Genomic DNA, 16880 nt, shown 5'->3' with positions numbered 1-16880 from the left:
AGTTAGCTTTTATTTATTAACTTTGCACTCTTCTAGGCCACTATGATACAGTAGTGAATAAATACAGTCTCTACCATCATAGAATTTACTGTGTAATAGAGAAGGTAGACATAAATCAAACTCTTAAGAAATTTAAAGTTACAATCATGCTATATGCTATTAAAAAAGGACTTGATAATATTTATGCAGGGGAAGAACTGTTTATAGACGAGGTAAAATTAAAGATGGGGATAGGCCAGTAAGTAGATTGTTGGAATAGCCTAGAAGAAGAGAGATGATCTGGAGAAGAAGGGGTGAACATAAGAGTGGAAGGATTCCAGAGATGTTTCAGAGGTGGGACTGGTGTTGGATTAGATGTGAGAGGTAAGGGAGAGGACTATGTCATTGACTACCCCTAGGTTTTTGTCTTATATAACTGAATAGTTTGTTTTGTTATTTTTATCCTTTGAATGAACAGGGATGATGTTCTAGATGAAAGCATTTGGAAATATGTTGGTACCTGTCTTGGACCTATATGTAACATATTTACGTCCTTTATGTTAATATTAACTGAGTGGTACAGTTATATGTCATCTTTAGCTTTGATTGGGATTTGGCAGTAAATTGGGCATCTGGTTAAATTCTAATTTCATTCAGTTGGTGTACATAAATATGCATTAAGGAGTGAAGATGTGCTTTTGATTTTTCTTTGAAGTGCCCCATTTATGTAAGTTTTTTGATGGTACTAGAGCTTGAACTCAAAGCCACACACTTGCTAGGCAAGCACTCTACCACTTGAGCCACTCTGCCAGGCCTTTTTTTGTTGAGTGTTTTTCAAGATAGGTTCTCAAGAACTGTTTTCTCAGGTTGTCTTTGAACCCCTATCCTCCTGATTTCTGTCTCATCAGTAACTAGGATTACAGACGTGAGTCACCAGTGCCAGCTCATTTATGTAATTTTTGATAGATTTTAATCAATGCAATCAGTTAAATTTTACACTTCTTAGTGAAGTGGGCTTTGGTGTCAGACTAATTGAATTCTAGATCTCTGGTTATTTGCTAGCAGCATGATCTTGCAAATTATATAGCACTTCCAAACCTTGTTTAGCCTACAGTTATATCAGAAAATGTAGGTTGGTGTGTGATTACATGTTACTAGCATTATTACCTTTCTCCATATTAAGTTAAACCTTTTTGAACTTTGCACTCCTGTTAGACCCCATGGGTAGAGTGAAGAAGTAGTTAGGCTTTATAAAGTCTAATTGGCTGCTCTAAAGTCAACTTAATTTCCACTCTGCCTTTCTTCCAACTTTTTTCTTTTGAAAGTTTTAAACCCATACAAAAATTGAAAGAGCAATACAACAAATACCCGCACTGTATATTCTTACTTAGATTTATTAGTTAACACTCTCCCTCCTTTAAGCTGTGCTTATGACAGTGAAAGTGGTATGAAAGTACTCTCTGTATTTAAATATACATATACATTTTTTCTTACTTAATGACCTACTTGAAAGTAAGGTAGAGATACTGTGTCACCTCACCCCCAAGTACTTCCTCATGCATTTTCTAATAATTAGGACATTTTCCTACATAATTCTTATACCATTAGCAATCCCAAATACTTTAACTTCAATGTGATGCTATCTAATAGCCTATATTCAAAAGCTAGATTTTTCCAAATATTGCAATAATGTCACTATAGCATTAAAAAAACTGATCATGAGTTGTATTGAGTTGTCATGTTTCTCTCTTATTTTGCTGGGATTCAAACCCAGAGCTTTGTGCATGCTAGGCAAACACTAGGCATGGGCTATACCCACAACCCTCTGTTTTTTTTCAACTAGCCTGTTGTTCATCCTATTCCTTCTCTTTAAAGACATTCTCATTTTTTAAGAGTCCAGACCAATTTTTTTTTGTAGAATGCATCACAAAATTGATATGCCTGATTGTTTCCTTATAATTAGTTTCAGGATAAATAGTTTTTTGATTCTTATGTAGGTCATTTAATGAACTTTACATTTCATCACATTAGGAATATTGTAATGATGCTTTCTCATCATTGGTGATGGTAATATCATTTAGTTTAACCAGATTTCTACATTCTAATAGTACCTTTCCTGTTTGTGTTTAATAATTAATCATGTGGATATTGTTTTCCATTCCATCCAGTGGTTTAGTAGCCATTCATAATTATTGCCTGAATCAATGATTGCCAAATAGTGATTTCTCAGTTTCATCAAGCCTTCTACAGTTTTCTGGCTATCTTCTCCAAAGAAAAGCTATTCTTTTAAAAAAATTATTTTTATAGTACTGGGGTTTGAACTGAGGGCTTTGTACTTGCTAAGCAGGTGCTCCACTGCTTGAGCCATGCCTCCAGCCCTTTTTTTTTCGTGACAAGTTCTCACTATATAGCCCAAGTGGATCTCAAACTCACAGTCCTCCTGTCTCAGCCACCTGAGTGCCTGGATTACAGATATATGCCTTTCTCTTTTTATTTTCGGTATCACTATATATGTAAGGATTATTTTTTTTCAAGTACTTACTCAGTGTGTTATAATCTGTTATCATCCTTTTTTGTGATGATGAAATTATCTCTAATTTGGCAGTGGCAGTCCCTTTAAGCTGGCTCTGTGGCCTTTAGATATGTCTACATTGATATTTGAATACTTTCTTACTCTTTCATATAATAAAATGTTTCCTTGCTCACCTGGCACATTCCCTGCTGGAGACCTGGAATCAGTCATTTTACCATGGAGTCCTGGTAAGGACTTTGTGACTTCTCACTAAATCCACTTTAGTGAGAAATAATGCTTAGAAACCAAGATTTGACCATTAAACATGCTCATTGCTCTTCTTTTTATGGACACACACACACATACTTTTTTTTTTTTTTTTTGGTGGTACTGGGGTTTGAACTCAGGGCCTTACACTTGCTGGGCAGGCAGTCTACCACTTGAACAATTCCACCAGTATGCATGCACACACTTTAAAAAAGAAATCATGAATTCATAGAATACCTTCAACTCAAATTCAGCACTGAAGAGTTCTCTTTACCTTCACCCAATTCATATTTGTATCTCCTTTTTTTCCCAGAGAGAGAATTTGGATTTTCCACACATCAGTATATTTACTCATCAAATCTATCATAATACATAAAATAATTTTAGATTATTAGCTCATAACTACCTTCAACAACAAATCCACCAAATAAAGATTTCTTTGCCATTGTATATCCTTAGGATATATACCACTAAAGGTATACAGTTAAGGTAGAAATTCAAAAGTTATTTTAATTATTTTTTCCTTATATTATCAATTTAAAATATAGCTATGTTTCTATAAAACTACTTTTTAATAGATTCTATAAAATCAGTTATCTGTAAACTGCTAAAGTCAACATAAAATTTTAAAATCTTATGGTTAAAGAAAACTGTAGAACAATTATATCAGCTAAAGAGCATGTAGTTTTAACATTAGTAAGGATTTAACATTGTAGCTCTATTTTCCAATTGATACATTACTATTTAAAATTAGGAATGTCAAGAAAAGTGACATCAAACACTTCCATTTGTAAGTCAAAACAATTGTTTGTGAACATTTTAAACAATGCTTTTCTTTTGGTTGATGATACAATTCAAGCATTATCTTTAACAATAGGCATAATTGTTGAGGATACTTTAATTAATTCCTAAGTATTATGTCTAGTGTTTTTCTCTATTTTCAGAATAGAAAGGTTTATTTATGTATCCTTGTTCTTTGTATTTGAAGAGTGCCATTTGGGACTATGTTTTACCCTGTGATATTATTCATGTGTGAATGTTCACATTGGAAAGGGGAAAATATTTCTTTTTTAGAACACTTTATTTCTCTAGTGTGAGAGGGCAGGAACTGAGTTTCATGGCTCATTTTATCTCCTTTAGTGCCTTGCAGGAGTAGATACTCAAATACTTGTTGAATGAATGTATGTTTGTATTTAAACGACATGTACTTACCAGCCTCATTAATGCAGATGCATCTTTTTCTTGGCTCTAGAGTAAATATGCAATGGAACATGTGAAAAAGCTATCCATATTTACTCCTTCTGAACTTGAAAATCACTATGTCTTAAATGGAATTCCCCATTTAACCATCGCCTGCTTCACTTGAATTCCCTGTTTCTGGTGATAGGATCACTGTCTTCCTAGATGTCAGACCTGAAACCTCGGATTCGGAATTCCTTTAGCCTGTGCACCTTCATATATTTGTATGGTATTGTTATTTCTACCATTTCAACTTGTTGCTTTTGCCTCCTCATTTCTACTCCCCTTACCGCTACCACTCACTCATGTCTTCTAATTGAAGGAATTGAAGATATTTAATGTGGAAAAGAATATCGCCTGGGCTGTCAAACAGGATGATTAGTTTTTGAAAACACAAGGAGGACAAGAAAGGGAGAAATTATAGGGAGACAGAATTTTGATTCTGTATAATATCTTTTTAGGAAGGGTAGTTGTATAAAGGTAGCTGGTATCATGTAGTTGATATGGATACTCTGGCACAGTTAATTAGTGAAGAATAAACAGCTTAAAACATTATTGACTTTTAAATTTAAACTATTACGTTTTCAGTTTAGTACAGTGCTTGTTAAGCAAGTACTGAGCTCCTTGCTCTGGAAGTGTCAGTAAAGGGCTAAGGGAGTGCAGTTGGTGGAGGATGTTGTAAAGGAGATCTCATTACTGTGGGTTAACTGTGGACTGGGTGATCATCCATCATCTGTGAGTCTAAACCAGAGCAGATCAGATTCTTTGGAATGTGTGATAGTTTTTTTTAGTCTTTTAAATTTATATATTTTCTTTTACTGTTTTTCTCCACACAAGCACTGTTGGTTAAGAGAGATCACCTGGAGTGTACCGGGTAGAAATACTAGTCAGGAACTATCGTTAATATTAATGCTTCTAATTATTAGATGCTTTGTAAATTACTTTTTAATCCTGAGAGTCTGACAACCTTCAGTTCTTAGGGGGATTATTAACGTTTTGTTGATAAATCGCTTGATCTTCTGTGTTAATATGTAGCTTACAAGGTTGCATTTTTTTCTTTTTTTTTTTTTTTTTTCATTTTTCTTTTATTATTCATATGTGCATACAAGGCTTGGTTCATTTCTCCCCCCTGCCCCCACCCCCTCCCTTACCACCCACTCCACCCCCTCCCGCTCCCCCCCTCAATACCCAGCAGAAACTATTTTGCCCTTATCTCTAATTTTGTTGTAGAGAGAGTATAAGCAATAATAGGAAGGAACAAGGGGTTTTGCTGGTTGAGATAAGGATAGCTATACAGGGCATTGACTCACATTGATTTCCTGTGCATGGGTGTTACCTTCTAGGTTGATTCTTTTTAATCTAACCTTTTCTCTAGTTCCTGGTCTCCTTTTCCTATTGGCCTCAGTTGCTTTAAGGTATCTGCTTTAGTTTCTCTGCATTAAGGGCAACAAATGCTAGCTAGTTTTTTAGGTGTCTTACCTATCCTCACCCCTCCCTTGTGTGCTCTCGCTTTTATCATGTGCTCATAGACAAGGTTGCATTTTAAAGTTTGGAGACTTCAGACATTTCTAGTTTATTTAAACTCATTGGGTTACTGAGATCCTAATGTAATTAAACATTTATTTATCAAACTATAGTAAATATTATGTTTTTCTTACAGATAAGATCAAGACTTAAGACAGTCCAGATATAGTTAATAATTGTTATTGTAGTCTTCAAGTAAATGATTGACATCCTTAAATTCTTTTTTTCCATTTAGGATGGTTAGGATGACTTTGCATAAGCAACGAACACATAATATGCAGTGTGGCAAGCGGAGGTTTTTGCCACAAGTCATGTGTGAGTGCAAATGTGTGTCTACTTAATCCTTCCTTCCTTCCTCCCGTCCTTCTCTCTTTCCCTCCCTTCCATCTTTCTATGAATTTATTTTTCAGTACTGGGGATTGAACTCAGGACCTCCTGTTTGCTAGGCAAGTCTCTACCACTTGAGCCAGTCCACCAGCCCTGATTTCTGGTTTTATATTACCATGCTTAGAAAGGTCTTTCATACTTCAAGATTTTTTGAAAAAAAATTTTTTTGGTGATATTGGGATTTGAACTCAGGACCTCACTCTTGTTAGTTAAGCATTCTACTACTTGAGCCACACTCTCAGCCCTTTTTGCTTTAGTTTGTCTTTCTGAGAGGGTCTAGTGCTTTGCCTGGACTGGGCTGGGAATGCAATCCTCATACCATAGCCTCCCACTTTAGTTGAGATTACAGGCATGTACAACCATGCCTGACTTGTTTATTGAGATAAAGTATCACTAACTTTGCCTGTGCTAGTCTCAAACTGCTATCCTCTTGCTATTTCTGCCTCCCAGAAACTAACTGGGATTATAAGAGTGAACCACCAAACCTGACTGAAATTTTTAAACCTATATTTCACTGGAGTATAAACACATATGCTCTGTGTTCCCATTTGCTTTTAAAATTTATTATTATTATTGTGCTGGAGATTAAGTCCAAGGCTTTACACATGCAAGCACTCTACCACTGAGCTACATCTCTCAGCCTTTTTGTTTGTTTGTTTAAGACAAACTTTCAGTATGTAGCTCAGACTGACCTGGAACTTGCTTATGTTGCCCGGGCTGGCTTCAAAATTGCAATCCTCCTGCCTCAGTGTCCCAAATGCTGAGATTATAGGAATTTGCCACCATACCTGTCTGCATTTGCAGTTAGGTCTTTGATTCATCTAAAATTGAGGTAGTCATGGAGCTTTATTTTTTAAACAGGTTAGCATATTATTCTAGTACTATTTATTAAATTTCCCATCTTTTCTCACTGATGTAAAATATCTCTCATATCAGGTACTTAATTCTTAAATATGCTTGGGTTTATTTCTGTACTCTGTATTATGTTTTATTCAGTTTCATCTTGTGCTAATAAGAATAATAAATTTAAATAGCTCTAAAGTTTAATTGTCATAGTTTTATAATGAGTTTTAATATGCAGTAAGGCAAATCTCATTAGGAATTTTTGGTTATTTCTTTATAAAGTGTCTCAATTTATAATTCCTTCCAACATCACCTTTCAAAATAATCTTTGCTCTAAAGTTAAGGGTTTTAGAAACAGTAATTTAAAGTTTTGGTACAGAAATAAAGTTGGTTCAATCTTTATGAAAGAATGGAATTCACTTTTAGTTATATGAAAAGTAACCACCATGAATTATTAAGCTGGTAATAGTTTGACTTTAGTTTGGCTGTAGGTAATAATTTTATTAATACAACCAGTGATGATAAATGTATTCTTATGTAATATTAAGGATATGTTCTAAAAACATTTTAGATGTTTCACATTCGGGAATAAAGTTATTCTGACCTAGTAGTCCAAGTAGCAGGAGTTTCAACCAAAATAATAATAAAACAGCTATTTAGGACTCATTATCTAAGATGCAGACTTTCCCATGCAAAATGCCTAATTTCTTCCTGTCTTCATCTCCCACAACAACTTTAGGACATCTTGACTTCCACATTCTTGCTAAGGACCATCCAGAGTGTTAACTGGTGTCTGGTGTTGGGAACTGTTGGAACCAAAGTCTTCCCTGCAGTCTACTTTCTTTCTCACATAGGAAGGAAGTACATGTATGCACTTCTCTTGCCTAACAATTTTGGATTTAGAAGATTCAGGTTTTGTGTCTCTTAAAAAAATAAACTTTTATTTTTGGGTGGTACTGGGGTTTGAACTCAGGACCTCGAATTCTATTGGCTCCAGATGGAAAAATAAACTCTGAAACACTTATAGAAATGCTATATGTTCTTTGTATAAGATTTGGAAAATGGGGATAATCATGATATAAAAATGTGAACCACTCAGAGAAATTATTGTTCACATTTTAGTGTACTTCTTCTTAACCCACTCCCTGCCTGTGTGATCTGATGCATAAAGGTTCAGATTCTACAAATTGTTTCCCCATCTTCACATGCTTCAGCATGTGGGCAGGTGAGGAGTGACAGGAGAGGAAGCTGTGTAAGTGGGCAGAGCTATATCATTCATATCATCCTTAAGAACCAGGTAGGAGCCAAATGCTGGAGGGTACAAATGTATAAGGCAAAGCTCTTGAGGAGCATGTTAGTAGCTCTAATTCTTGTTTGTATATCAACACTTGAGGAATTAATTTTAATCTCCAGATCTTTCCTTTGAGTTCCTATGGAACTGTTGGACATATATGTATATCCAGCAGCCTGGTTAACATCTGCAGAATATATCTAGACTATAAGCTACATGAAAGCAGGTATTTAATTGCCTTTGTTCTCTGTAGTGCCTAGAACAATGCCTGGTAAAATTTATTAAATGATTAAGTAAATGAATTTTCTATTTGTATCTTTCAGAGACATCTCAAATTCCACACACTTCAACTTTATGATCTTTTTTCCTTTAACCTGCTCCTCTGCTAATGTTCCCTAATTCAATTATAGGCACCATCTGCATGGTTATATCTTTGACAGATCTCTGATCCTTACCTTTCCCATTCATCACCAAAACTTACTGAATTTTTGACACGTTTCCTTATGTATCCATTTCTGTCCACCTTTACTGCTTGAGGCTAGGCTGGTATCAATTCTTTCTTAGTCCTATACAATAGTAGTAAACTCACTATCCTTGTCCTTTCTAATCTGTTCTTCATGCTACTATTAGAGTAAAACAAACCAAAAACCAAGCCCACAGACTCTGATTCTGATACTTTCTGTTTGAAACCAGCTACTTTTTGGATAGAGAACAAAATTCTTAACCTGGTCTATAGGGCCCTGCATGCTCCCACCCTTGTATAACCCGCTAGCCTCATCATGTTCCACTTTTTTGGACTTTCTGTACTGTAGACACATTATCTTTTTAAACTCTTCCAGTAAATCGTGTTTTCTCCTGCCTTAGACATATGTATAATTAGTAGCTTTTAATACATATTATAAAATAGAATGCCTGTTAGAGAAATGAATGTACCAGTATTTTTGAGGAGATATTTATAACCCTAAAAGGGCAATGTTCTCTGCAGCATTCTTTTCTTGAAAAGTGAACTGTGACTTACTGCAAATAAGGGCAAACCTTTTGCTGCATCAGATTATATCACTCATCTCAATTTTCCCTCAAGTCAAGTTATGAAACACACTTATGAGCTACATTTATTCTTATTTTAAAAGTAAAGAAAATTTCAGTTATAAATTTAAACCTTTCTGTTTTTCAAAAAAAAATGCCTCAGTATTGAGATAGGAAGGAAATGTAGAAAATACCATCATTTAAAAAACAAGACAGAACATCTAGACTTTATATGAAAGTAGTGACTTCGTCAATTTAAGTAGAAGTTTCCACTTTGAAGATAGCCAGCATTTTTAACAAGATTTCAAATCACCTCTCATACCAAATAATATATATCTCATGTTCCTAAGAAGCAACAAAGCTAAGCTCTGTTAACTAAGGTGGTTTGTTGAATTCAGTTGTGAGTGACTGGGAGATAGTACTTGGTTTTATGTGACAATTTTATTCTTACATATTTGGTGTTCATTATTTTATACAGATAAAATACTTATAGAATGTTATATTCTATAAGATTTCCATTTGTAAAACGAGACTGTTTTGCTCATTTTCACTTCAAATTTTATCTAATCATCTAAGTAACTAGCAGAATGTGTACTGATTACTTTTTTTTTACTTATTTCTTTTTCTTTAAGTCAGAATGGAAGCTTAAACTCTACAAAAGAATGCAATCAAGTGATGGCTTTTTCTTTAGCGTTTGAATATGGAGGCCACAGGAACAGATGAAGTTGACAAGCTAAAAACTAAATTTATATCTGCTTGGAACAACATGAAATACAGTGAGTGTCATGATTTGAACATTATGAAGCATTTGGAGATGTGTGTTATCTTCCTTAAGTCACTGACAAATACTTGAGAATGAATGAAATACTTTACCATGAATGAAATGTTTCTGTAAGCAGCATAGATAAGAATCTTCTGAAGAGAGAGCTGAACAAACATTGCTTAGAAACTCAAACATACTAGGTGGTACCTTTTTTCCCCTAAGTTGATAGAGTATATTGATATCCTCATGGTTTCTGTAATTTTTTTTTTTGGTGGTACTAGAGTTTGAACTCAGGGCTTCATGCTTCGTAGGCAGATACTCTACTGCTTGAACCACACCTCCAAGCCCTTTTTGCTTTGGTTATTTTGGAATTTGGGGTCCAGGGGAGCTCACCTTTTGCCCAGGAGCTCAATCCTTCTATTTTATGCTTCCTGCTGTTCACTGGGATGATAGGCATGTGCCACCATTCTTAGCTTTTTTTTCTGTTTAGAAGGGGGTCTCACAAACTTTTTGCCTGAGGTGGCCTAAAACCATGATGCTCCTGATCTCAGTCTGCCATGTAGTGTGAGATGACAGGTATACACTGCCATGCCCAGATATTGGTTGAGATGGGGTCTTGTGAACTATTTGCTTGGGCTGGCCTCAAACCATGACCCTCCTGATCTTAGCTCCCAATAGCTAATATTATAAATGTGAGCCACTGTGCCTGGCTTAGTTTCTTTCTTTCTTTTTTTTTTTTTTTTAACATCCTGAAGTAGCTAGAATTTATTCAGGTGATGATGATAAAGTGTCATTTTTTTTCAATTTCAGGCATCCTCATCGCCAAACCAGGGAGTAGGCAAAATTGACTTCTGAACACACAAAATAGATGGTATCAAGTTCATGCACTGATAGACTGATAGCATTGACTTTTCTCCCTCAAGCCTTCATTTTGAACCTAGTTACTCTTGGCTAACAAAATACAAACAAACAATCAAATCTAATAAAGATTATTGGAATTGAAAAAGCCCTTAAGCATGGAGAAGTACTCAGGCAGAGCTAGTTTCAATAGGAAGAAGTTTATATCCATAAAATAGGAATGAACAAAATTCAGCAAAGCCCCTAATAGTGCAAATATGGGTAAAACATAATGGGCATTCGGCTTCTGGTCCACTGGAAGTGATGGTAAGCTAGCTATACAGATAGTCATAACTTGGCAATTAACGTTACATTGCATTTTGAAAGATTTGAAAATTAATTCTTAACAGCTGAAATGTATTTCATATACTATAAAATGTGCCCTTTTAAGAGTACAATTCAAATTTTAATTTTTTAAATTCTTAAATTTTTTGTGGTGTTGGGATTGAACCCAGTGCTTTGTGCATGGTAAACATGCACTCTACCACTAAGCTATACCCTCAGCCCCAATTCAGATTTTTAAACTGTCAGTTTTTAAAAGGTACAACTCAGTGGTTTTTAATATAATTCCAAGGTAGTGCACCATCATCAATATCTAATTCTAGAGCATTTTTGCCATCCCCCAAAGCAGCCCTGTGTTTATTAGCAGTTACTCCCTATTTCCCCTTTCTGCAGCTCCTGGAAACCACCAATCTACTTCCTGTCTCTATAGATCTGACTACCCTGGACATGTCATATAAATGGAATCATATACATTTTGACCTTTTGTATCTGGCTTTTCTCAGCATAAGTTTTCAAGATTCATTTGTGTTATAGCATATATGTATTAGTACTTTATTTATTTATGTATTTATTTATTCTTTTGAGATAGAGTCTTGCAAAGTAGCCAGTACTTCATTTTTCTATATGACTGAAAAATATCTCATTGTGTGGCTATTCCACATTTTGTTTACCTGTGCATTTGGGTCATTTCTGTTTTTTGGCTACTATGAATAGTGCTTCCATGAACATCATGTGCAAATCTTTGTGTGAATCTATCTTTTTAATTCCTTGGCTCTATACCTAGCAGTGGAACTGCTGGGTCATATGCTAACTCTTAATTTTAATTTTTTTTTTCTTTTTCTTTTTTGGTGATGCTCGGGGTTGAATTCAGGGTATTGCGCTTGCAGGAGCTCTACTACTTGAGCTACTCTGCCAGCTCCTCTAAGTTTAAATTTTTTGAGGTACTTGCAAACTTTACCAGAGCAGCTGCACCATTTTATGTTTTTGTAAGTAATGTTCGAAGGTTTGAATTTTTCCATATCCTTGCTAAAACTTGTTATTGTTCTTCTTTTTATAAGCGCCATCTCAGTGTGTGTGAAGCAGAATCTCACTGTGGATTTAACTTACATTGTCTTTTTTTACCTTACTGGCTAGTTGTATATCTTCTCTGCAGAAATGTTTATTCAAGAGTTCTTTATATATTCTAGACACAAATTCTTTAGTAAATATATGATTTGAAAATATTTTCTCCCATTCATGGTTTGTCTTTTTATTTTTATGGTAGTGTTCACTGATGCACAAAACTTTTTAATTTTAGAAGGCAAAAAAATGAAACTTTTTAATTTTGAGGAAGTTCAGTTTTTGTATTTTGTCTGGTTACTTGTGATTTTGATGTCAGAGTAAAACTGTTGTTTACTGATCATGAACATGATCAGTAAAACATGATCAAGATCATGAACATTTATATGTGAGTTTCCTTCTTAGGGATTTATTGCTTTAGCCCTTGTATTTAGATTTCTGATCCATTTCCAGTTAATTTTTGCACATAGATTGAGACATACGTCCAACTTTATTGTTTTGTGTGTGGCTATCTGTAGATCATTCTTTTGACATGTTGGTATGATTCAGCATCCTCATACCTGTGGAGAAACAGAGATAAGTGGCAGTGTCTTATGAGAAGTTTTGAGTTCATTTATGTACCTGACTTTATGAAGTATTAAAGGAAGTCAGTCTGTCATGAGGGATTAGGCACTGCCAGGATCTGTATAGGAAATAGAAGCAAATAGAAGGGAATGCATACTTTAGGATTGATGGTTGAACTGTAAAGCACTATAAACGTGCTCTTTTGAGTGTGGCCCCTTTCAGTGCCTCCGGCTCTGACCAGTCAGATTTACAACCCTTCCTTTCTTGAAGAAGGATTGATGGGTATTTGGTAAGAAGAAGTAGGTAGAGGATAAACCACAGGGAGAAATGGACAAATTTCTCCTTAATGGTTGTTTCTTTTATTTGAACTTGTTTTATTAAGTTCTTAGGATTTGCTTTGGAAATACTGCCTTTATTGGAGAGAGGGTTACTACTGCTTTGGGGATTAGAATCATTCTAGTATGTATAATATTTCTAAAACATAATATATGTAAAGCCCTAGCCTAGTTCCTGGTATATAATAGATAAATACCAATTTCCCATTGAAGTTTAGGAGAAGAGAACCAGATCCAAGTGGGAGAAGAAAAAAAAATGGCTTAGAAGAACATATTTGAGCCAGAATAAGTAGAATTTAGTTGGGCTGATACTGGGGAAGACGTTTTTGGCGAGCCAAATGGCAAAGCCCCCCTTGAGTAAAGATGGCTAGTGAGAAAGATCCTTTATATCCCACTGTGGAAAGTCCTTCGTGTGCCTCACAAGTTCATAACAAATCTGTTTAGTAATGAGAAATAGGATGTGTTTTGAGCAGAAGCTCTCAAAAAAGGCTGAGCCACAGGGAGTTTAATTTAACAGTGATGTGTTACATTTGTTAGAAAGGGGAAAGACTGACCTTAAGCAACTATTTTGTTGTCTCACAATAATCCAAGTGAAGTTCAGTGAAGCCTAATGTGTATCTGACTTCCCATTCTCTTTTACCACCAAATTAAGAGACTTGTATCATCTTTATTTTAAGTACATATTTTTCTTCATTTGTGTAGTACCTTTATGAATATCTTCACAAAAATTACCCCTTTTATATTTTTGTTACAGCTTCATTAAATATAAAGGCAGGTAATCTATATAAGATTAGACTAAGTCTGTCAACTCCCAGGTCCATATATTTTTTTTCTATTTATATATGCTTGTGTTTTAGGAGATACTTTTTTTTGAGAGAGAGGATTTTGTGTAGCCCAGGGTGGCCTCTAACTTGTGATCCTTCTGCTATGCTTCCTGGGTGCTAGGATTATAGACATGTACCACTATGTCCTGCTGTAGGAGATATTTTTAAGGTGAGCATTAGCAGACAAGAATTTTATATATTTGGAGTATCTGGCAGTGTAGCTGGCAGATGCTTTTTTTCAGGATATTCAGAATGGTTAATGCTGTTATGAGGATGGATACTACCTTTTTCTTGGATGTGACAATTTAATAGGAAGAAAATGTGAAGAATTAGAGTTTGCAACTGAAGTTAGGGGTTTAGGATTGGGAGGTTGAAAATTGAGATTAGGATGTCTGAAAGTTTTATATACCACATTCAGAGACCTTCGTTTGGCTAAAATTAAGAAATTAGAGCAGATTTACCTAGGAACCTTTTATCATGAGCAGTAGACTACTGTGTGTTCTTTTCCTAAATTGTATCCCAGGAATGTTCAAATACTTTAAGCCTTTTAGTTATCTAGATGGAAAAAAACAAACATAAAAATTTATAATATTTGTTGTCTTGATGAGAAGAGGTTAGGTAGAATTTTTACCTTTTTAATTTTGTACCGTTAAGAACATTGTGATCTGTCAAAGTAAGTTAAGATAATTATTTTCTTTTTTATGTTAATTAAGTAGATGGAATGTAGCTAAAAGACTTAAGTAGCATAAATGGCCCCTATTTTTAGTTGATTGTTCAGATATTTTGCAACTCTTGTTAAAAATACATATCCACAAGTGATATTTAAGGGTTTAGAATTAAATAAAAAAAATACTGCTAGACTCTCAGTTTGAAAACTTTTCATAGCAAAACCTTTTCTCTTTTCATTTAGGCTGGGTGTTGAAAACAAAGACATATTTTAGTAGAAATTCCCCTGTATTATTGCTTGGAAAATGTTACCATTTTAAATTTGAAGGTAAGTGGTCAATTTGTAAAGCATCTGAAAATCTTTGAAGAATTTCATTGTTCAACTGTTTTTATGATTTTGTTTTCAATTTAATTTCTCAGCGTGTCTCTGCTCGGTACCTCCATTTTGTCTGACACATAATATCTTACCAGAGGGATTTGTTCATGTGAGCTCCTTGTGGATAAGATCTTGTCATCTTTTATTATATTCCTTATAGTTTTGGACTTTCAGTCAGCATGAGTTCTAAGTAAATATTTGAATTGATATATTAATATTCTTTATCAATTCTTTGATAACTTTGAAGTATGTGATAATAATGAAAATTATTATCTTAGTTAACCTAAAATGGTTGTTTTTTGAACTCAAGGTTTAGTAAGATTTCTAAACAGGCAATCTTACTGCTTGAGCTACTCCACCAGCCGGTTAATTCTTACGGCTGCTTCAGTATCTCAGTTGGCTTTATTTAATGTGTCTGAATTTCCACATATATGCAATTCATTTAATAATTACCTTTTAAAAAATTATGCCACTAACTGAATACCAGTTTGTAATTCTTACAAATCTAAAAGGTAGATTCAGGTGTCTCCACCTTATGAATGTGAAGGCAGAAGTTTAGAGAAGTTAAATAATTTGTCCAAAAATTTAAACCAAGATGTGTCTCTAACACTGGTATTTTTATTATACATCTTTGGTTGATTGTGTGTGTATGTGTAAGAGAGAGAGAGAGAGAAAATGAATGTATATATGTGTAAGAGATATAAGAAACAGGAGAAAAGAGTGGGCGAAAGCATGTTATCAAGGTATATTCATTTTTGGTTGACTTATTTTGGAATATCATTTATCAGCAATTCTCTAAAAACATATAAATAACTTGTAATAACTTGTCAGTATTAATTGAGCAGTAATTCTGGCCAGGAGTATTCTAAGTAGTTACATGCCTTGACTTACTGAGTCCTCAAAATAATCTTGAAGGGATGAATAGGGAATTGGTAGATAGTATGCAGCTTAGGTAAATAGAGTGGCATGATGAAAGTAATAGCAGTGAAACAGAGAGATGCCCACTTTAGCTCTGGTGGGACATACTTCTGAAAGGACCAAATTATGGAGGAGGAGCTTGAATTCTATGTAAAGCTAGGTCACCTATACATACACATATTTTAACAGACAAAGGACAGCCACAACGGAGTGCTTATCTGGGTTTGAGTTTTTTCTCTTTTTTGCTTTTAATTGTTACTTTAGATAAATTATTCTGTCTCCCTAAATTTTTTTTTTTTTATTTTGTGGTACTGGGGCTTGAACTCAGGGCCTTTACCTTGAGCCACTTCACCAGCCCAAGTTTTGTGAAGGGTTTTTTGAGATAGGGTCTCATGAACTATTTGTCTGGGCTGGCTTAGAACCACAATCCTCCTGATCTTTGCCTCCTGAGTAGCTAGGATTACATGTGTGAGCCGCTAGGATTACATGTGTGAGCCACTAGCACCTGACCGATCTCCCTAAGTATTAATGACATCTTTTGTATAGGTGTTTAGTGATGTGTCTGGTGCACATAAAGCATTCTAAATGATATTTGTGATAGAAGGAATTTGTACAAAGGTATGAGAATTTTTTTAGGGTTTCTGCATTATATAGCTTTTGGAAGAAATACGTAGAAAACTAAGTGGATTTTTGGGGACCTAAGAGATGAAAAGTAATTGATTCAGAGGTTATGAATGAGACAAATAGGAGACCTGCTCTTGACTAGTTGTAGGGATATAGGAAAGAAGAAGGCTATGAGGAGAGGGATGAAAAAAGGAGAGAGCCAGAAAGGTAGTAGGAGGCTGCATGTCCATTGAGATGGTCCCTTGTTAACTTCCTGTGATCTTCAGTAAAGTCAGTGGAACTCATGAAAAATGATATAAAAGAGGAGTTCTTTTGGAAAAGGGTTGAATTTGGCATTTGGAATGAAAAAACATGAATCTTTGCAAGAACTTGAAGCAGGTAGGACTGAAAGTTGAAGCTATTAGGATTAGTGGAAGTCTTGGGGCTACATGACTTCTACATTTCGAATAATTTTTGGTTCAAACAAGTTTTAGAGAGGTAGAGGATGGAATTACCAGCTACTTA

The 16880-nt window shown here is 34.8% G+C and overlaps 1 protein-coding gene across 14 annotated transcripts in view; it reads left to right on the top strand.

The window, feature by feature from the left end:
• The window catches only part of Atg4c (autophagy related 4C cysteine peptidase), a 65434-nt gene that overhangs the window by 3578 nt on the left and 44976 nt on the right, over positions 1-16880 (top strand). For 4 of the 14 annotated variants that reach the window (XM_020163301.2, XM_074079906.1, XM_020163297.2 and 1 more), the window contains exons 2-3: positions 9705-9844; positions 14703-14786. In XM_020163301.2, coding sequence (XP_020018890.1) covers positions 9769-9844; positions 14703-14786 — 160 coding nt within the window. In that variant the 5' untranslated portion in view covers positions 9705-9768. Of the gene's footprint in view, positions 1-3355; positions 4227-5756; positions 5837-6977; positions 7619-9700; positions 9845-14702; positions 14787-16880 lie in introns of those variants that run through there. The other 10 variants (XM_074079900.1, XM_074079896.1, XM_074079903.1 and 7 more) reach the window with 7 other exon arrangements.

Source organism: Castor canadensis, chromosome 7 (genome assembly GCF_047511655.1).
Source record: "Castor canadensis chromosome 7, mCasCan1.hap1v2, whole genome shotgun sequence".
Classification (NCBI taxonomy): Eukaryota; Metazoa; Chordata; class Mammalia; order Rodentia; family Castoridae; genus Castor; species Castor canadensis.
This window is presented reverse-complemented; position numbering and strand designations above follow the sequence as displayed.